The sequence below is a fragment of the Uloborus diversus genome, chromosome 8 (genome assembly GCF_026930045.1).
Source record: "Uloborus diversus isolate 005 chromosome 8, Udiv.v.3.1, whole genome shotgun sequence".
NCBI classification, from domain to species: domain Eukaryota; kingdom Metazoa; phylum Arthropoda; class Arachnida; order Araneae; family Uloboridae; genus Uloborus; species Uloborus diversus.
In genome coordinates, this window is record NC_072738.1 from 2,574,480 (window position 1) to 2,597,562 (window position 23,083).

General features: G+C 37.4%; 1 protein-coding gene across 1 annotated transcript in view; it reads left to right on the forward strand.

Moving 5' to 3' along the window:
• The window catches only part of LOC129227868 (phospholipid-transporting ATPase VA-like), a 195,687-nt gene that overhangs the window by 123,328 nt on the left and 49,276 nt on the right, over positions 1-23,083 (forward strand). The window contains exons 7-13 of the mRNA XM_054862487.1: positions 6,609-6,891; positions 7,047-7,096; positions 8,015-8,200; positions 14,289-14,631; positions 17,932-18,096; positions 18,937-19,022; positions 20,028-20,258. Of these exons, the coding sequence (XP_054718462.1) occupies positions 6,609-6,891; positions 7,047-7,096; positions 8,015-8,200; positions 14,289-14,631; positions 17,932-18,096; positions 18,937-19,022; positions 20,028-20,258 (1,344 nt within the window). The remainder of the gene's footprint in view (positions 1-6,608; positions 6,892-7,046; positions 7,097-8,014; positions 8,201-14,288; positions 14,632-17,931; positions 18,097-18,936; positions 19,023-20,027; positions 20,259-23,083) is intronic.

The window sequence follows — 23,083 nt, forward strand, 5'->3', positions numbered from 1 at the left end:
CGACCTTTAACAGATAAAAATAAATGTTAATGTTCTATTTACTTAACTTCAAGCTGATATTGATTATAATCATTTTATTCATGTATTTACTCACTGCTTAGACACAATTGTTATCATTATTTTTTATTATTATTGCATTTTTTTTCTACAACCAAATCGAAAAAAAATCGGGAAACCTTTTTCATTTAAAAAATACATGTACAAAAAGAGTAAATTGTAATTTTCAAAAACATGATTAATTTCAACAGTAAATCCCACAAACTATCTCAAAAAAGCGTTCCAAGGTATAATTTTTTGAATGAATAAGGTTTCTCGATTTTTTTTCCCATTTGGTTGTCGAAAAAAATGCAATAATAAAAAAATGATGATAAAAATTCTGTTTAAGCAGTGAGTAAATTATTATAATCAATATCAGCTTGAAGTTAAATAATAGAACATTAACATTTATTTTATCTGTTAAAGGTCGTGAAAGCAAAAAATTATTTCGCTTTAATTAGTTCTCGAAACATGTCACGAAATTTACAACTAATTAAAAAAAGTATTTACGTAATTAATTCTACTACATTCTCATTTCGTCAATTATTTACAGGAATAGAAACATTCGAACACGTAAAAAATAAAACATCGCACAGCGCAATATTAATAGCAGACGAATTCGGCAAGTTGGTGATGAAAAATAAAATAAATTTTTCCATCAAATACTGCGCTAACTTCCTGTGGACGAAAGCCGTACATCGTCCACTATATTGGCCCCTTATTACAACCAATTTCCAGTAGTTTTTTCTTTTTTTGCTTTAATAGCTGCTTCTAAAAAAATGAGAAACTTAGCATCGTTTACATTGATCTGCTGCGATTGTCGGGAGCGGTGCACATACAGCGCCCTCTGGAAAAAGTGAACGAACGTTGCCACTTCTACATAGTAAAGATTTATCTCCTCCCCTTTAACCTCCCTGGTCCTATCTCATATAATAAAGGAAAACCTCTGTAACTTGACCACCTCTCTATCTTGACCACCTGTCAATCTTGACCACTAATGTACGCCAAATTTGGTTTGGAGTATTGTAAAAAACCCTTTGTAAGTTGGACCACTTGGTTTATTTTTTAAAACTTTCTTCGGCAAATTATTTTATTTTATTAATTATTTATTTGTTTATTTATTTATTATTATTATTATTATTATTATTAATATTAGTTCTGTTTTTTTTTTTTTTTTTTTTTTTTTTGATAGCTTTCCAAAAATGTTTTTAATGCTTTGATAACAGACTACTATTTTACTAACTAAACAGCAGCATAAAGCTTATGTTGCTCTTTATTCTCCAAACTTGTTTTTCATTTGTTGTTCTATTTGAGATAGCTTTTTGTACTCTGTTCAATGAAAATAGGTGTCAGTAGAAAAGTCCAAAGTCTTTTCTTACAGTTGCAATATGTTGCGGCAACACAGAAATTGTGCTAAAAAGAGCAGGCCCAGATCTATACATTTTGGGCCCCCTTGCAACAAAATATATACACCCTCCCTTGTGGCCAGCAGTGTCTATTTGTAAAGTGAATAAGTCTTAGTGCTAGTTTTTTTCTATTTTTTCTTCAATTTCTATGGCCGTTAGCCCCTTCAAGGATCCGGGCCCCTCGCTCTGCGGGTACACAGATCTGGGCCTGCTAATAAGTAAAGTTAAATGTTTTTGGTGCAAGGGATTAAGAGATAGGACATTTTAATTTTGCCTTTATGAACTGGGAGAGTCGCGTTTATTGCTCTTTGTGCTATAAGTTGTACAAAAAAGGCTTGAAAAAGAAAGTTAGTTGAACTTAAGATTAATAAAAAGTATGAAATATTATATTAAAATTAATTGAAAATGGAGAAAGCCAGAGAAAATTAGCCGGCACATATGGAATTTCTAAAACTACAGTGTCTAATATAGTTTAAAACAAGGAAAAAAATAACAAAATTATTTGAATAGTATTTTTAATTATTGTTTCACTTTCAATAATGTTAAACAATGAAAGTGAGTTGTGCAGAAAGAATAAGGGTGAATTACTCAAAAAATCAATACATGGTGCTAGAAATGACAAAAAAAAAAAAAAAAAAAGAAAATCATTACCGCCCTTTATAAGTTGACCACCTGTCTAAGTTGACCACCAAAGTACTGCACCACGCGTGGTCAACTTACACAGGTTTCACTGTATATACTAGTGGTACCCGCAGGGCTTTGCCCGTAATAGAAAAATTAAAAGGTCTTTTGGTTCGCCTGTATATTTACAAATAATGTATGTTGAATTTTCTCGCCAATTGGCTTGTGCCCATGTTACGGTTCCACGTTATGATAATTTCGTAATTTACTCGTGCATCTTATGATAGTTTTCTTCTTAAAATTGGAATAGAAAAAGAACCACATCGAATTTTTGAAAAATCGCTTCAAGGTGCACACCCCCATGCTACAAACTAACTTTGTGCCAAATTTCATGAAAATCGGCCGACCGGTCTAGGCGCTATGCGCGTCACAGATATCCAGGCATCCTCCGGACAGAGAGACTTAGCTTTATTATTAGTAAAGATTATATATATATATATATATATATATATATATATATATATATATATATATATATATATATATATATATATATATATATATATATATAAAGTAAAAGCTTTAGGGCCAACTTTTATGCTCTGTCAACAAAAAAGTCTCATTATTTCGTTTTTTTCATTGAGCGATCGTGATATAGCAATCAAGATGAGCAATCAAAATATTTTTACGATTGGTAGATAGCACCCGTGATCAATTGTCTTCTTTGTAATTGGCTGTATTACTCAACTGTATGTGGTGAGTGGTCCTCAAGTCCTGTTGTAAAGATGTGGTTAGTATGAATAATGATTATTTAAATCAGTCGTTCCCAATTTTCTTCATGTCGCGACTCTTTTTTCACTAACTAAACAACCTCAGACTCCATATAACTGTTCCCCACATATGTGTGTGCGCGTATCATAGATCTTTGGCGCGTATGCGCAGAAATTACGCTTATTTTAAATATTAAGTCAAGGTGCTTCAGATATTTTATTTATGCTTAATGGGGGTAACACACAATGATTGTAAAAATAAAAAAGAAAAATTATTTTGAATTTTGTCAATTTGAATTCAAATAATGTTTTTCGCAATCACGAGTGTGTATGTGTCTGTAGGCGTGTGTGTTTGTGTGTGGGGGGAGTATGTGTGTTTGTATGTAGGGGCATGTGTATGTGTGTGTAGGCTTGTGTCTGTGTGCGTAGGGGCGGGGTATGGGTATGTGTGTATAGTCACATGTGTTTGTGTCTGTGTGCAGGCATGAATGTGTGGGTAGTTGTGTGTTTGTGTGTGTGTATGCGTAGGTGTCTGTATGTATGCGTGTGTGTGTATGTGTTTGTGTGTAGGTTTATGTGTGTGTGTGTGTAGTTGTGTACGTTGTGTGTAGGATATGAATGAAACTGGAGACGGTTTTCGCTAGAGGAGCAGCATCGTGAGGAGCCGATCGACGGTGGTGCTGCAGAGGGATGCGGGGGGAAAATAAAATCATAGGACATCAAAACAGTCTTATGAAAGCAATAAGCAATCGTGATTGCTCAAAAAAAAAAAAGGTAACTGTAATGTTAATCATATATTTTGACACTTTCAAAATTCTTGCGTTCTTGCAGTGGCAAATGCAGGATTTGATTTTCGGAGGAGCTGAGGTTATAAAAATCTTGTATAGTCCCTAGTGTCTCCAACTTTCATTGAAGTGAATGAACGCATTTTCTTTTAAGAAATCCATCGTGAGGTCAAAAAATTTGAAGGATGACTTCTATCAGCCATTCAGTTTTTTTTTTCTTTCTTTTTTTTCAAATTTATATATAGCGAGAGAGAGAGAGTTCGAATATTTAATTGGAGGGGGGAGAGGGTTTCATTACTAGCATACGCGTAATCAAATTAAGAGAATTACGTTAAGCAGAGAAAGAGAATAAACAATATATGAACCTACAGTCGTATATTTAACATTCGTGCAAGACCTCCCCCTGAAAATGTTCGAAATTATAGCTATAAACTTGAAATTTACATGATCACTGATAATGTTAGGAGGAAAAGAGCTTTTATTAATGGTTCAAGCTTAGAGACTCTGCCTTAGAATGTTTTCGGAATTGAAGTCCTTAAAATGAAGTTTTATACGATTTTTAACCGGAGGGGAGGGACAGGAGGGGGATCGGGGATGCTCTTTAATTTTTAGGAAATGAAAATGAAATGTCCTAAAAAAGCTCAGTTGTAGACCATTTTTGCTGAAGTTTAGGGAAGAGTAGGTGCTCGGACAACATTTCCCCGGATAATTTTCTAATTTGAGGTCCTAAAAACGCATTTATACCATTTTTGTAAACGAGGAGGAAATTATTTGGTTTTGAATTTTCTCCCCAGGATTTTTTTCGAAAGTGAAATTCCAAAAACGAAATTTTAATGATGCGGGAGCAGAGAGGAATTGGAGTACCCCCAAGGAACTTTTGGAAAATTTTAAGTCCCAAAAACAGAACAGTAGATTATCTTTTATGACAAGGCGAAGCGTTCGGAGACACTCACCCGCTATGATTTTGAAATTTAAGTCCTAAAACAACATTTTATACGATATTTAATTATGTGAAGTGGACAGTAGATACTCCTCTGAAAATTGTTTTCGAAATTAAAATACTAAAAAACCATTTCTTGACTTTTTTTTTAATGAAGTTCGGGGCTCTTCGCGGAATATTTCCAAAATTAAGTCCTAAACACACAATTTCAAGGCATTTTTCAGGATATGGGTTAGGGTTTAGAGAATCTCTCACAAAAATTATTCGAAATTTAAGTTCCAAAAACGAAATTTTAGACGATTTTAGATGATGTCAGAGGGAGGTGAATTCGGAACTCTTTCGCGGAAATTTGTAGGGGTGAAAGTCCCTAAGCACATTTGTAAGATAATCTTAGAGGACGTTGTAGGATCAGGCAGGGTGGGCACTCTAGTAGGGTGGGGGAGGGGGAGGGGGTGCTTTAAGCTCCTACCCTCTCTTGTGGTTTCGCCTCTGCGCTCAAGTATTGATTCTACTCTAAAATGATGTTTCCCCCCCTATGTATTTTACTTTTCAAACAACATTATGATGTATTTTTTAATGTAGGGATATAATGTAGTGACCCCATAAGAAATGCTTCGTGACTTCCTTTGGGTTCGCCACCCACAGGTTGGGAACCCATGTTTAAGTTATAGGAATTTATCATAAAAAAAGTAATTCAAATAAAATCATTCACTGTTTTTACAATTTTTTAAAACTATTTTAATTTTTAATGAACAATAATTGTGTCTCATTTCTTACTACATCGGCGTAGAAAGGTTATTTTCTATTATTGCTTCATGCGTTATTGCATTATTTTTAAAATATTGCAATGTATGGGTGTTCTCCTTGTATGGTATTTCAAGTGGACAAAAGAACCTCAAAATATAAATTGAAATTCAGGCAAAGTTATACTTTTAAAAACCCAGATTAATATAGCATAGAAATTCCAAAAAAAAAGTGATGTTTAGAAGAATACAAAACAATGTTTCAAAACCTATGATTCTTCATTGTGAACATTTTGATTTTTTCAGAAATAATTTCAATTAATTTTACTCATTAACGATCGACATCAACGACAAATGAGCCATAATATATATCAAACTAACTAAACACAATAATACACCGACTTAGCTGGCACCAAGTTTTCCCCCAATCGACGGAATGTCTGTGATGAGTCTGTAAAACACGTTTCTTTGCAGTAAGAGTTATACCGAAGCGCTGCCAACTTAAAGGCGTTGTTAATTAGTGTTTCGATTAGTCCGAGTTAAAATTTTGTTTATGCTATCATTTTCTTAAACTTTTTTTTTTTTTAACTTTCGTTAGAAAGTTAAAAAAAAGAAACTTAGAAACTTAGTTAGAACTTCGAAGCAAACCATAATGTCAACGTGAGGAGAAGCTAGATATTTGACGTCCGTCCGGTTGTAAGTCGCATTCCATTGGTCTCCACGAGATTGTCTCTATTGGGTGTTTAGTGTCATGTACTTAACGTGCGTCCGCAATATATCAATGCACTCTGTATATGGTTATATCTGCCATGCACCTTCCTTTATGGTTAAAAATAAATGTTCTAAACTGACTTTTCACTTTTTTTTGAGCAATCACGAATTGCTTATTGTTTTCATTTGACTGTGGAATGGCTTCCGTGCTTTTTATTGTCTCCCCCCCCCTCCGGCCTTCCTCTGCAGCACCACCGTCGACCTCCTGATACCGCTCCTCTAACGAGCATCATCTCCAGGTTGCATCCATATCCTGCACACACGCGTACATAAACACTCACACGCCTACACATACGCGCGTACATGCACACACATGCTTACATACACACAACGAAACAGGCGACACACTCGAACGCCTACACACACTTGCGCGTATTCATACATACTTACACACACGCACACACAAACGCGCGCCTACATACACACACACGCTCGTGATTGCGAAAAAAAATAATTTGAATTCAAGATGTCAAAAAATTTAAATTTTCTTTTTTTTTAATTCTTGTTCATTGTTGACGTTTGAACCTCCTCATCAGGTGATGATCCCGCTCTCCCTTTACGTGACGGTCGAAATCATCAAGTTGGGCCAGGTGTACTTCATCCACGAGGACGCTCACCTGTACGATGCTACTTCCGATCGGCGACTGGAGTGTCGAGCGCTCAACATCACGGAAGAGCTGGGGCAGGTGGAGTACATCTTTTCCGACAAGACGGGAACCCTCACGGAGAACAACATGATATTCCGGAGATGCTCCGTCGGGGGCGTGGACTACGACCACGAGAGGACGCCACTTGCCGCCGAGGTGCGGAAGGGCTCCGGTAAGTGGGGGACAGTGCATTTTCCTACGATAGATAGCGTGGTTTATCCTAGCAATTATTTTTCATACAGTATTGTTTATAATAAATTGGTAAAGTGTTTCCCTGTTTATGAATGGTAAGTTTCTTCAGTAATAAATTAAGATTTTTGATTTTAGGAGACCAGTTATATGATACGCCTAAAGAGAACAGTGATTCTAAAAGCAAAGTAAGTACATTATGTTATAAATTTAAAATTTGTTAACCTATGACTACAAATATAAAAAAATATCTGTTAGTATAATCCATCGGTTCCCAACTGGTGGTTCGCGAACCTTTGGGGGTTCGTGTGAGGTATAGACAGGGTTCGCGAAAATAATATTGTAATGGTGGAATTTTAATTTTTTTTTTTTTCAAGTATTTTTTGTTCATCATTTATTCATTTGTCTCCAGCTCATTCGATACTCTTTGGACGCTAATGTTAGCGTACTTGCTAACATATTTTGTAAATTTCAGAAATTCAGTCTATCACTTCGAATACAAACGGGTTTTTACCTTTTTCAATGAGCATATCATGGATATGAACTATTTTTTCCGTTTTGTGTGTACAATTTATTTTGCCTGACTTGTATATTCCTTAAACTATTTATTCTTGCTTTTGCTCAATTTTAGACATTCTGGTTTTGACGATTTTTATGCATTCTAGTTACTTCATGAGCATTAGATATATTACTTTGTGATGGTTGTTTTTGTCAAATTTTGTGTATTCAAATCACTTTGTGGTCAATTTTTTGCAGCATTTTCTGTCCCCGAGTTATTTCGTGCCAGTTATTGTTTTCACCTAACTTATTGTTTTTATTAAGTTTTCTGTATGTTAATTTTTTGTGTGCGATTATTGTTTTTGCTAAATTTTATACTTTCAAGTTATTTTGTGACTTGTTTCGCTCAAATTTCTTGTATTCGAGTTACTTTGTGACCAGTTTTACCAAATTTTATCTCTCCAAGTGACTTCACAATTGTAATTATTTTTGCCAAATTTTGCGCGTACAAAATCTTTTGCAACAAATATTTTTGCCACATTTCGTATTATGGAAGTACTTAAGGATGATAACTCGGTAAGTATCTAATAGATTCTAGTGCATTTCAGGGTGTCCTCGTCCTCAACCCCAGTCTTCAAGAGGAACTGTCCAAGATGGAGATCCAGCTCCGGGTCGACTCCAAATCCATGGAAATCACCCATCTGAATAGCCATTCGCAGAGGATACAAGACTTCTTCCTGCTGCTCGCCGTCTGCAACACGGTGGTCGTTGCCAAACACCCGCACAAGGATCAGGTGGGCTAACGATGATCTTAAATTCCTGTTTCAACTTTCAGTGGTCTTGAAAATACACTGTAGGGTAGACCGGGACACGTTTACGCGGATTTTTTTCAAGGAATTTTCTAATTTTCATGTTATAACTTAGGAAATTTTAGACATTGCGATTTTAATAACAGTTAATGGAGTGAAAATTGGTGTATTGCTCAGCTTATAATCTAACCGTTAAAGTAATTATTTTTCAGTCCAAGTCGGTTGCGTAAACTTGCCCCGGACACGGAGCACGTTTACGCATATTTATTTAGACACCTAACGTGGTTCTGCAAGTGTTATGAACATGATGTCTTACCATCGCTAAAGTAAAGCAAATTTATTACACTGCCGTGTGCAGGTAAAGGGCAGTAACTGCAAAATTTTCATTTTTCAATTTTTTGCATTTTTGTCATCTATTGTACGTGAGCTTCATTGTACAAGCTCGCTTATTTGGTTTCCGCTGAAAAAAAGGCGCGAAAAAGACGTTTAATTCCAACATTTCCCTATTGTTAGTGTGGAATCCAAAACGCGCTTCTTCAAATATCTCAAAAACTCATTTCTGCAGATACTGCCGTTTGCCTGCACACGGCAGTACACACTGAATATTGTATAAAGTTGAAGCTGAAGGGGTATGAAAACAGCACTATATGATTGTAAGCTGTAAGATACAAATGTGTAACTTAATTAAAAATTAAATGGTAATTTTCAAAACTAAATAGCCGAAAATACTAAAAATGTTTGAGACAGTTTGAAGCGAAAAAAGTGTCAGGCGAACGTTTAGGTAAGATACAGTAAGAACGATCGCAAAGGTGCTCCGACTTCAACGTGTAAATTTGCCCCGTCGCCAAGTTAGGATTTATTTTTAACGTGCAAAAAATTTTAATAACATTTCAGTTCATATAAATACAGTTCTCAAAAAAGAATAAAATTCTGCTAGTTTTTATAGATTTGTTTTTTTTTTTTTTTTTTTTTTTGAACTAAGTATTATTTATTCACAATAAACTTCAAAACTTTCAACACAAAATTTTACTTAACTTGGTAGAAAATAGATAATTCTTTCTGCATGCTGGACCAAAGCTCGACTAATGCTTAAAAACTTGTGAGAATATTTGCTAGGAAGTAGCATCAATCTATTATGACGGTTGGCTCTTCAGTTATAATTCATTTTTAAAAAAGGGGACTGCGTAAACGTGCCCCGGTCTACAACCCTACTCCCGATTATCCGTGCTAATTAATGCAAGGGTGTACACGGATAATCGAAAAAAAACGGATAATCCGAAAATGACCAATCACGCAGAAAAGTGTGTATTTGGAAGCTATAAGTAAAATACACGATGGTATATACAAAATACTTTGGGTTTAATTACGATACTCTACTAATACAAAAAGTAATAAATTTGTATGAAATATGCAAAAATATTGGCATACTTTTTAGCTTTAATTAATTTTAAAGTTAAATTTTTGACTACACGGATAATCCGTAAACAGGACAATCCGAAAATGACCAATCACGAAGAAAAGTGTGTACTTGGAAGCTATAAGTAAAGTACACGATGGTATATACAAAATACTTTGGATTTAATTACGATACTCTACTAATACAAAAAGTAATAAATTAGTATGAAATATGCAAAAATATTGGTATACTTTTTTGCTTTAATTAATTTTGAAGTTAATTTTTTGGCTACACACATAACACAGGGGAACAAAAAAATGTTTTTTCTTTGATGCCCAGAGTATGAAAACTGATTTTAGATATGTTTGGGGCTCTGAATCGAAATATGAAATTAGTTTTTCTCTAGCAGCTCTACTTTTTTAGATAAGTACGGCTGTTTTATCCAAAATAGGCAGTTTTAACACCGTTTTGTGCCTTTCTGAAGCTAGTATAGGCTTCTAAAACAATGTTTGCTTCCAGCATATTTGCCCTATTGTCAGTCTGCAGTTCAGTTACGCTCAGGCAAATTCACTACATGAAGTAAATATCTGGCAAGATTAGTAACAATGTTTTAACGAATTCAGGTCAACTTGTAAGTTCTTGCTTTGCATATATTCGCTTCGTGTGATGTGTGATGAGTTGGATATCTGTATATGATATTTTCAGGGCTCGATTAATATAGAGTGTAACCCTAAACAAACATTTATGGAGGGACCTCCACAGTCAAACCTAAAAAAAACGTAAACATTAATGGAGAATCAGGGGTGGTGGTTTCAGGGGTGTTGAGGTGTTGAACCACTCATTCAATGTACTTGTTGTTGATAGGCAGTGCATCCTACACTTGTACACCTAAAAAATTGTAAACAAATAAAGGAGAATACCCTAATTTTCTTTCATTTTCTTAAATAATCGACCATTACAATTTTAGTCTTTTCGGGGGCCCTTAAAAATCAGGGATCCTTGACCAACAGCCTTATTAGTCTGGTAGCTCTGATTTATTTGTATCATACAGTAGGAATAAAGATTCCATGCTTCGTTTTTTATTTGATTTATGGGTGTAACTTAAACCTATGTCACATATATTTCAAGCTCAACACCTTGGAAATTTGAGCTCCTGTGCAAAAACTGATGTGATATTTGAACTCAGTGTGCCAAATTCGTACTAAATCAGCTCCAAATATCCGTGCACCAAAATGACTGTTGCCCTGTGTAATCCGTAAACAGGACAATCCGAAAATGATCAATCATGCAGAAAAGTGTGTACTTGGAAGCTATAAGTAAAGTACACGATGGTATAAACAAAATACTTTGGGTTTAATTACGATACTCTACTAATACAAAAAGTAATAAATTTGTATGAAATATGCAAAAATATTGGCATACTTTTTAGCTTTAATTAATTTTAAAGTTAATTTTTTGGCTACACAGATAATCCGTAAACAGGACAATCCGAAAATGACCAATCACGCAGAAAAGTGTGTTCTTGGAAGCTATAAGTAAAGTACACGATGGTATATACAAAATACTTTGGGTTTAATTACGATACTCTGCTAATACAAAAAGTAATAAAGTAATGTGAAACATGCAGTAAAACTTGGCATACTTTTTTGCTTTAATTAATTTTAAAGTTAAATTTTTGGCTGCACGGATAATCTTCAGGCAGGATAATCCGCACACGGGTAATTGAGAGTTCAGTGTACTTGCAAAATGCTACGAAAAAAATCATAGTTTTGTGTTTGTAAAAAATCATCTAAAATTCAGCCACTTTCTTGAGCCCTTTTTCTTTCTTTCTTCATCTAAAATTGAGTGATTTTTTTTAGCCTATAGCAAAAGTGGAATTTTCACCCACCCATTCCCGAACTTCTAGTAAGGCGTTATAGACCTCAACCTGGACAAGCAAATTTATTTTTCGTATGAGTTTTTATTTTATTGAAAACATGTATGATTGACTTTTTATTTCCTACGACTACTTTTTGTTAATTGGGTTTTAGTGTGGTTTTCTGATTGAAAAAAGATGTAATTCTTAAAAGAAGGGACGCAGGGAGCGTTTTTCGTCACCTTATCGACAATTTGATGCTCAATTAATCGCTGTTCTCATGATTTAATTACTACGGGTACACCAATGTTTCATGTTCCGTCATTTTGTTTAAACTAGAATTTCCTCTTCACTACCTGAAGAAAACAAGTTTTAGTCGATTGATTTACAGTCCTTGTAAATCGATTAAGCTTCTTAATTTCTCATTATACCTTTTATTAATTATTTTTTACTCCTCATAAATTGGCATTAACAAATTTTAAGCTCTTTTATAATAGTTCTTCTATCCCCGTTCTACCTGCCACTTTGTCAGTTTGTATTTATTTGAATTGCCTTTTGATTGCATAAGTATGATTTATTTGTTACTGGGTCTTTATTTTAAACTACAGTCTTATGTTCTAGCAAAAGTAGCGGCACGTCCGCCATCATGGGGCTAAAGGCAGCTTTCTTCTTATGTCTGCTATAATGAAGAAGTGCGTTTTGCTTCCTGGTAGCGGTACTTCTTGACTGCGGAGTAACATGGAATAAATTAGAAACTACACTCCTGTTTGTGAAAATTGCAACACCACGAAGGACTTACGCGAGTGAGCTGAAAATTGCAGGAAATGTAAAGCAGGGTATGATGTGCAAATGATTAGAATTGCAGACCGGTAGTGCATGCGTATGCTGAGCAGCACCCTCTGAACGGCAGATCGAACCGAATATAAATAGACTGCTGTAGCGAAGCGTGTATGATTATCGGTGCTTATATGCTAGAGTATACGTTAACTGAATCTTTTCTATGCCTCTTCGACGAAAGAAAGCGAAATTAGAGCAAATTTCGGAGTTTGAACTGGGCAGAATTGTCGGCCTTCGTGAAGCTGGATTGTCTTATCGTGCAGTAGCCGCTCGTGTGCAGCGTAACAGCAGCACAATCATGCGTGTTTGAAAGCAGCGGACGGACGAGGGTTGGACAGCTCGGAAATCCGGGAATGGACCCCGAAATGTGGCGTCAGCTCGTGATGACAAACACATGGTGTGTATGGCGCTGACGGACCGCGCAGCTTCTTCTAGACAATTTGCAGCACAGTGGTCAACAGCTACAGGTGTTTCATTTAGTGCTTCATCAATTCAAAGACGTCTGCTGCAATGTGTGCTGCGCGCAAAGATTCCTTTATACAGGATTCCTCTCACGCAAAACCATCGCCGTCTGCGGCTACAATGGGTCAATGTGCATAGGAGCTGGCGTGCTGATTGGCAGCAGTTTGTCTTTTCTGACGAATCCCTCTTCAATTTGTGGCACCATGATGGTCGAATTCGTGTCGGGCGCTATGCCGGTGAACGGCACATTCCGGAGTGCATTATCGAACGCCACAGTGGACGAACACCCGGAGTTATGGTCTGGGGTGCCGTAGCATATCATGGATGATCAAAATTGCTACGAATTGTGGGCAATTTGAATAGTACCCGATACATAAACGAAGTTTTACAGCCCCAAGCTATTCCTTTCCTGCAAGGATTGCCAGGGGCTGTATTCCAGCAGGATAATGCCCGTCCACATGTCGCCAGGACTGTCAAACCCTACCTTGATTTGCAGCAGGTACAGCTTCTTCCTTGGCTTGCATATTCCCCGGATATGTCACCGATTGAACATGTGTGGGATTTCGTTGGGCGGCGTCTCGCTCGTGATCCTCGTCCTGTTGCTTCGACAGACGAACTTTGGTTGGGCATACAAACATTACGGAATACTCTTCCGCAGGCAGATATTCAAACATTGTTTCACTCCATGCCGAGTCGTGTAGCAGCTCTTATTGCGGCGCGTGGTGGCAACACAAAATACTAAATTCTATCTATTTTTATTGTTTGTTTGGTTTGAAAATGTAATCATTTATTTGTACTATTACCACTCAACTGTGTATTAAGTTTCATTCAACTATGATGCTTCCTTCATGGTGTTGCAATTTTCACAGACAGGAGTGTACAACGAAGAAGCCAAACACGCTGCTTCACTATAGAAGACAGGAAGAAAGCATAGTTTAGCACCAAGATGGCGAGCATGTCGATGCTTATTCCATGATTCAGGGCTATACTTAAAACCATAAATTAGTATCTCCTGCATTTTTTTGAGCAATCACGATTGCTTATTGCTTTCATTTGACTGTTTTTGGCGTGCTATCATTTTTCCCACCGGCGCGGCGCCACCCTCTGCCAGCACCACCCGTCGCGTCGGCCGGCCTCACGATGCTGCTCCTCTAGCGAAAACCGTCTCCAGGTTGCGTCCATGTCCTACACACACACGCACACACAAACACATACACAAACACCACCATACACACATACCCCTACACACAAACACATACACACACGCATGCATACAGACACCTACACATACACACAACTACCCACACACTCATGACTGCACACAGACACAAACACACATGCCTACACACATACACATACACCCCCCCACACACACACATACAAACACACACTCGTGATTGCGAAAAACATAATTTGAATTCAAGATGACAAAATTCAAATTAATTTTTTTCTATTTATCCTGCTTACACTTATAAAAAAAAAATCTTGCGTAATGAATAATATTATGCTTCTGTGATCTTTAGATGAACTCCAGCGGTCTGTTCCTAAACACTCTCACACCTCTCCACCTTCGAGGGGCGGGAGATCCGTGGGATACGCCCCGAACTTTTGGAGCGTCCCGCCTCCTCCTCAGCGAGGCCTCCACTCCTGCCAGCTCCGGGGCCTCCACGCCGACTAAGAGGCCCCGAACCCTCCACCTCCCCACCCACCTGGGCTACTTCAAATCTCCAAGCCCCTCCCCTCTGGAGCTCCGCCCCATCTACGAGGCCGAGAGCCCCGACGAGATAGCCCTGGTCGAGACTGCCTTCGCGTATGGCTGCCGGCTGCTCAAGAGATCTCCGGAATCAGTGGTCCTGTCGCTTCCTGGTAAGATTCATTTTAGACAGCTTAGCTGTGTGTTGCTGATGTTATTATAACTCCATATGATGTTATTATTACTTAGCCCCTAGCTAGACCAGGTCCACGAGGTAAAATGTCTTCAGAAAGTCAATGACAAAAATAAGATACTTAAAAATGCCCTCCTTATCCAAGTCAAGAACGGCTAGAATACGAACAGGCGATTCCTGCTCAGTTTTACATTTAAGCAACATTCACACGTCGTCCGTACGGCACGTGAGAGCCGCTTTTTTCTCCCTAAAATGTTTTTTGTCGGCGTTGCCATGACAGCAAGTCGTATAGTACGGGACCCGTCAACGTGACGAGAAGCTTGAAATCAGACATCCGTAGAGTAGGCAGTCGCATTTCATTGGTCTCCACGAGATGAGCGCGCTCTCTCAATTGGGTGAGAGTACGGACATGTGCTTCACTCGCGTTCGCAATATGTGAATGCTTCTCCCTTTTTGGAAAACGTGTGTCTGTCTGCTTAACGTGGCGAACGTGATGTGCGGACGATGTCTGAATTACGCTTTAGTGCAGATAGAGTCAAGGGAGACGACACAGTTCATATCTAAGACATTTCAAGGGGCCAATAACGAGCCTGGAGAAGGTAGTTTGCAGAATCCTGTCTTTACCAAGAGTAAGTCACTTCGCTATGTAACCAGCCGAAAGTACTCGCCAAGTCAGTGGCCCATATTAGACACTCTGAGTGGGCTCAATTGATGGCATGTAAATGAATCACGTCAGCAGGACCTGCAGAACCAATCTATACTAATAACATAAAGCTGAGGAGTTTGTTTGAGCGAGCTAATCTTATGAACTACTGGTTCGAAGTGAAAAATTATTTTTGTGTTGAATAGTCCATTTATTGCAGAAGGCTATAGGCTATTTTTGTTAAAAAATTAGATTGACTGAAATATTTGTAATTGCAAATTAATTGTTTAGTTCTATGAATTCCTAATAGTGGCGGGATAAGTTAACTCATCTAGAGGGCGCGAGCTGACACTGACGATAGCTACGCTATTTGTGACTGTTGTGGTCAGCAAACTAATTTTTGAATGCGTTTTTGTTTTTTTTTTTTTTTTTTTTTTTTCGATATTCAGGTACATAAATTGATTTTGTAAGGATTTTCCTGTTGGGTTTTGTTTTTCTTTTTTTTACAACGTTTATTATTGTGGGATTCAATGGGTTCTAATCTTGACACTGTCACTCAACGAACGATTCGCATTAACACTCATAATGAAATTTTAATTAATACTAAGAACCTATGTACAACAGCTATTTACATTTATGAAATCAAATATCAATTCTACATCTACAACTACAGCATTTTCACAGCGAACTATTGGGGGGCCTTTTTGCGCGTCCGTCCATTCTCGTTTCTTGGCTCTTTCTCCCGCTCGTCGCGCAGACTCGTGGGATATGTTATGTCGTGGATACTCGGTGGCGCCGGCTCTTCCAGCCATCTCAAGGTAGTCTGAGCGCCCCGGTCTGGGCTCCTACATTATTGTTCTTATAGTTGAAGATAGTTACTTATCTAAGTAAATAATTTCATTTGTTGTATTATTCAATTGTGATTGTTCTTTATAACGGTTTTACTCTAGTACTGTTTATTTGGCGAAACATTTTAAATTGCGGAGAAAAAACCACTTCACTCGCTAACGGGCAGAGTCATGGTAGCGTGGTTGCTTGGCGCTAATTATTTTGAGTATTTAAGCTGCATTTTAATCTTTTTATCTATGTTGGCGAATAGTTTTTAATTCCAAAGAGACTTTAATAGGTTTTTTGAAAAGGTGTGTACGCATTTTAGTTGAAGAAAAATGATCATTTCACATCAGAGGGGGGTGGGGGTATTCAACGGACTTCCTTTAAATTTTTAGCACGGGCATCGCCTTATGGGTACAGCTAGTCTTGTATAAGAATGTTCCGGAAAGGGTGGCTAGTGCGCCAATAGCTTATTTCTTTCACTCTTCATTCGTTCTCTTGACGTTAATTTTTAGGCTATTTTTTACTTTTACGTTAGTTTATTCGACCATGCTTTGTATTTTTTATTGTTCTGAACATTTAAATTGCTCCTTCTAAACCATAATTTCAATGGAAATTTCATGTCAGAGCTAGTAAGCAATCACGAAAAAGAGTGGTTCAGAAATGCGTCAAGAAACACAATTCACTCTGTTCTTCCGCCTGTCGATACCTTATGTAATGTGTCTCACTTCAGAAATTGACGAAACATACCTTATTCAACTGTGGAAGCACCCGTGTACCTTTACTGTACAAAAATTCATTTCAATTATATAAAAAAAAATGTTACTTCAGTATTTCGTTCACCGAAGGAGAAGAAATTCTTAGGCTCAAACGCAAAACCAAGCAGTCTAGCAGGCAAAATGATTTTTTTTTCTTTTGGCCAGATGGTCGACTTCTTTGTTGTTCCCTTAGCAGATAATACTCTTTAAAAGGTTTTGCTTCGAGAAGATGTCTGGATTTTAACCGATAGCCGCAGTGCTATTCAACACCTGAGCAATTGGACAAGGGTTGGAGACGATGCTTCAATGACAATTCTAGAAATTTAAAAGCACTCTCACAACATCGCAAGATTTTTCTTTAATGGATTTGCTCACTTATTGGTATCCTGGGCAATGAAACAGCCGATATTCTTGCCAAAGAGGGATCTTCTAGGCCTTTAATCTGGGAGTCCTACATCATCTGAGATCTCTTCAAAGTTTAAGACGCCCTTTAGGAATCTGTTTAAGACGCCTTCACTTCACTCCTGGTATTTTGAAAAATTCCCAGGCAGCGCCCTTGCTCTTGACGCGGACGGAACCATCCAGGTCAAGATCAGTAGACTCAAGAGTAGACATACTAGGAACTTTATTTTTACCAGCGGAGAGAAAAGCTTCCAGACTTGCACTAAATGTGCTTCAGTTAAGGCCTCTTCTTCTCACCTTCTTGCTTGTTTGGGACTAGCATATGAAGACCTATCGACCAATCCGCTTTTAGTGTAGACTTCTTATCAATTCACAAACTCTTGGACCAGGTCTAGCCTAGACTAGATTATGGGGAATAAGCCACACACACACATACTTTTAGACTCAATGTAAAATAATCAGTGGTGTTCCACTTTAGATAGACGTTTAATATGTATTGAAAATCTATATGCGTAACTCTTTTTGTACCTAATGCATTGAAGAAATTTTTAAAGAACAATTGAAACTAGCTGTTCATAGAACTTGCTAGTAACTTAAGTTTATGATAAGATAATACTCACTGCTTTTCTCCCCCCCCCCCCAACAGGTGAGGGCCTCATCGAATTTCGCCTTCTGCACGTATTACCGTTTGATGCCACCCGGAAACGAATGTCCGTCATTTTGCAACATCCCATCACAGGCCAAAAGATCCTGTTTTGCAAAGGAGCAGATTCCACTGTCCTGTCTCAACTAGCACCTCAGTCATCAAGAGGTAAAATGAATGCCGCCCTAAATTTTCATCCCGACTAGCGCAAGAGCTTTTAATACAGTGCTCGCCGCTTATTAAAATCACATTGGTTCAGAAGATATTTGATTTTATAAAGCGGCTGATTTTATAAAACGGCATACCAAAACTCACTTTAAAAAATTATAGATTTTGAAGTTTAAAAGCTCTAAAAACGAAATGAATTACTTCATTTATTTTTGTTTCGAGTGTTTAAAAATACGGTTATTTTGAGCATGCGGTACATTTTCTTTAATTTGCAGAAGGGTCTCAATCAAATAACAATACGTCAATATTTTACAGAGTTGCAGAATAAAGAACAATATCGTTTGAAAGTTTACAAAATGTTTATAAGTTTTAACATTATATTTTCCTCTTGGCTTAAAAGTGCATCGTATAATATCAAGCACTTTACTGATATCTAATGAAGAGAGCAACTCTGATATTTCCTCATCTTCAGAGACTGATTCCTTCCCTTATTCTTAGTGCACATCTTTATCAATTTTTGGCGTATTATATCCAAAAGTTTGATTTTATAAAACGGCGATAGTGATTTTGTTAAATAATGGTTTTTAACATGTTTTGATATTGCGATGATTCTGTTCTTCCAAATTTGATTTTAAAAAGCGACTGATTTTATAATCCAGTGATTTTATTAGTGGCGGGTACTGTACAAGCTCGAACGTCATGTTAATGGAGAGGGGGTGGGTTATCTACGTCAAATTCTACTCATCTGTATCCTCTATTTTATTGTACTATGACTCCTTATAAACTGAAATCCCAATGTAAAAGTAGGAAGTAATTATATGCAGCTATTTTCTCTTACAGCTAACAAAAACTTGATAATGAAAACGCAACAGCACCTAAACGGCTATTCTAGGAAAGGCCTACGAATCTTATGTATGGCTAAAAAAGTGAGTTGGCTTTGTTTTATTTAGTTATTTTGTGCTTATTATTCCTCAGTGCAGTTGATATACCTTTTATTTTAATGTTCATAGCAAGATTTCTATAATTTGTTATTTTGCATAAAATGTAAGAAGAGAGATTTCAACAATTTCAGATCAGTTTTCCAGAGTAGCGTCCAAACTGTCTCATCAAAATGATTGATTACACTTTTGGCTCTACTCGGTGCTGGCTACTAATAGAGCAACAGAGTTGGTAACAACGAGTTAGAAACGGACATTATAACCTTGTTAGCAAGGGCAAGCATAGGGCCTTCTACAGTTTCTTTGTCAGTGAAGTCAAATTGATGGAAAAGAATAGTTTGGCGCAAGTTAACCCACATGATTCAAAGTTACCCTAAATGATTGAAATAAAGAACCATGGGACATCTTGCGAATGGAAACAATCATGGTATTGTCTTCATCATAAAGAGACCCGTTTTAAGTATGGTTAAGGCCGTTGAAGAAGAACTAGACCTACTGTCCAGCTCCGAGAAGTTGCGTTATGGCCTTAAGCAAGTCCATTTCTTTCACGGAGAGCAATGACTAAGAAGAGGAATTGTTAGGCATAGAGTTGGGCTACCATTGCAACCCTTTTTTGGCTGGAAAATCCAGTACTCCTTGCTACTTCTTACCAGAATTATATTGTTCGCCAAACGGGCAATAACACTGTAAGCTAAATCCGCAAGTTCTTAAGCCGTTTTTCTTTCCTCACCCCTATTTCAACAAATGGAATCGTTTCATCGGTCGGGCAGCGGAGCTCAACTTGCCATAGGTGGACAGTACTGATCATTTCTACTGGTTTACATTTGTTATTGCTACTGATGGATAATATTAGCGCATTTCGATTCTCCAAAGATAGTTTCATTACGCATTGGATAATGTTAGTAATTTTGCTTTTGTCAAGTAATCCTTGACTCCGAAGCGTTCTATGATCATATGCATTCATTGATTTTTAATCTTCTCTCTTGTCGGCAGGTGATCAGCCAGGCGGAATACGATGCTTGGATTCCCCACCAGAGGGCGGCAGATATCTGCATCGAGGACAGGGACAAGCAGCTCTACCTGGCAGCGTGCATGATCGAGCAAAACCTGGAGTTGTTGGGGGCGACGGGCATTGAAGACCGTCTGCAGGAGGGAGTGCCCAGGGCGATCGCAGCGCTCAGAGAAGCCGGCATCGTCGTCTGGGTGCTTACGGGGGACAAACAGGTGAGTCCTGACCGATTCAACATTTCGTGATTCACCGTATTGCACTTAACATAGTTGGTAATCGAGAGAGAAGAACAGTGGACTATTCTATGAAATGAAAGTTGGATATTGTTGCATCGTCATAACAATAAAAAGCGAAACTTGTATTTTAAAAATACTTTTATACCGTAAAACAGGCTACGTGAGCTTCCAGGGGCTACTTGAACCACGGAGAAAAAATTGTTTAAAATCCGTCCTGGTCCTGTATAATTTTTGTGGACAGACTTAGTTGACCTTCTCCCTGACAGGTGGCAGTACTAGGCAGATGCTGGTGCATGAAACAAAGTTTCTGCTATTTCCGGTCCATGTAGCCCTGTTTTACGTTACTTAAACGTTTCCCCCACATGATCTCCTTTCAGTGAATTCCGGCGTATTGCGACGTCGCTGAAAAAGGAACATGCTGACCTGCTTGCTAAGAAAAAAAAAGCCCTCTTGACCCAAAGACCCAATAATTTATTGGGTCAAGAGGGCTTTTTATTATAAAATTTTGACCTTTCATTCAGTGAGACTGTTTACCAACATGACCTTTAAATATAGTTTCAAACAGGATGCTCAGAAGATATCAAAGGGCAACACCCGGGCAATTGTAAACAAAAACCCCTCTTGTGTAAAATAAGAACTAACAACGTCAAATAGCACAAATTGCAGATTGCTGCAGACACGTGTTTCGGAGTTACAAAGAACACCTTTTTCAATGCAAAAGAAATGAGCTTATGGATGCGTGTCTCTGAAGCCCCCAGAAAAGCGGTGGTGGCAACCTTTAAACTGTTTAGAAGGCATGACTGTCTAAAGGTCCCGCCGCTACAAAGTTTGAACCGTGACTCTCCTCATTGTATTCTCCGTGACTCCGGTCAGGCGTTGACCGATGACCATTCGGACGTGCGCACTGCATTGAGGGATTTTAATTTGGCCATTTAAAAGTATTGGAGCGCACATGCACTGATGGCGTAAGAGATTTTTTTAGTGTGTGGCATTTGCACAGTAAATACACTTAAAAGAATACACAGCTACACTTCAAACCTAAGGATGGTGAGCAACTTGGATATCTGGAAAAAGTTGGGGAATTTTTTAACTATAAGACAATCAGAATTTTTTTTTCTTATTGAAAAGAGGAAACGAAAGTGAAGAAGAAAAGAAAGAAACATCACATACTCAAAGTAAAAAAATATATATATAAATGAAAAATCAGTTTATAAATAAGAACTTTCTTGAGTGCTGATGCGAGGTTGACAGCTTTCCAGCTTGTACCTTAATAAATTCAATATTTGACCTTTTCAGTGCTAATATTCAAGCAATGTAAAAAAAAAAAACTAGTATGTTGTGGCCATCACGAAACTTTCTTCTATATTTTTCTTTTTTTTTTCTGATCCCTCCCCATGCTTGACGAGGAAGCAATATTCCCAACAAAAACAAAATGACACATGCAAAAACTTGACGACTATCCCAATGTCTGAATTATTGCAAAAGCAAAGCAAAGAGCGAAAATTGAAAGTTATTTTAAAAGCCTTGCTTGAATGAATTACAAATATTTTATTTGTTAACAAACATAAGATGGCAACAGTTAAAAATTTTAAATCATTGAGATAATATTTCCTACCATTTCCATACAATTAAAATCACGAGAAATACGCAGACGACAATCTATTACGATTTATCTTTCTTATTGTTGCATTAATAAAAATATTTTTATTCGCAAAAAAAAAAAAAAAAAAAATCAACACCTCTTGGAGCGATTGGCGTCAAAATAGAACCAAAGCCTGTTTACATATGGATTCACATATATTCCAAATTTCAACCAGAACGTAGCATTACTTCTTGAGATAGGGCACTCAAAATGGAAAAAAAGAACGGGTGATTGCGCTACCCCCTTTTTAGCTGTTGACACAAAAATAAAATCAGTTCTTATACCCACTAAGGGCTACTTGCCGATAAATTTTTCTTTCATTCCGTTCATTATTTCTTGAGATACAGCAGTCACAATTGACGACAAAAAACGTTCTATAGCTCAACCCCCGTTTGAGTTATTGACACCAAAATTGAATCAGCACCTGTTCCTGTTAATACCAACATATGGACCAAATTTTGTTTGATTCCGCCAGTAATTTCCTGAGGAATAGCAAGCACGCGTAACTCGAAAAACGTCCCATTGCTCCACCCCCCCTTGGAGGAATTCGCGCCAAAAACTAATGGGCACAAGTTCACATAGGGGCACATATGTGTACTAAATTTCGTTCGATTTCATGCGGTAGTTTTTGTTGTAGAGCGGCCACAAAAAACTGGTCACACACAGACGTGACACACATACATACACACACATATACATACATACACACACACACAGACAGACAGACATTTTCCAAAAATGGTCGAAATGGACTCAGCACACCTCAAAACGTTCGAATCCGTCAAAATTCGAAATTCGAAAATTTGCACGAATCCAATACTTTCTTCTATATATTAGATATAGAAGAAAGTAAAAACATACACAATTTAGTTTCAATGAAATTTGCGCACTGCATCCCCCTATGTGCATAAGATATTTATTCAGGACTTCCATTAAAGAATTCTGTAAAACACTTTTCTTTGCCAGCGTTATGTTACTGCAGAGAAAACAACCTGCTCTCGACACTCTATGTAAAAATGATGTTCCTAAATACAAACGGATTTTGGTTATCCTGGATGTAGAAAATTGTGGAAAACGAAATTCCCAATTATGTCTTAAGTTTCACTTACGACTTAATATGGTTTTATTTTTGTATTATAACGTCAATTTGTCTATTAATAGT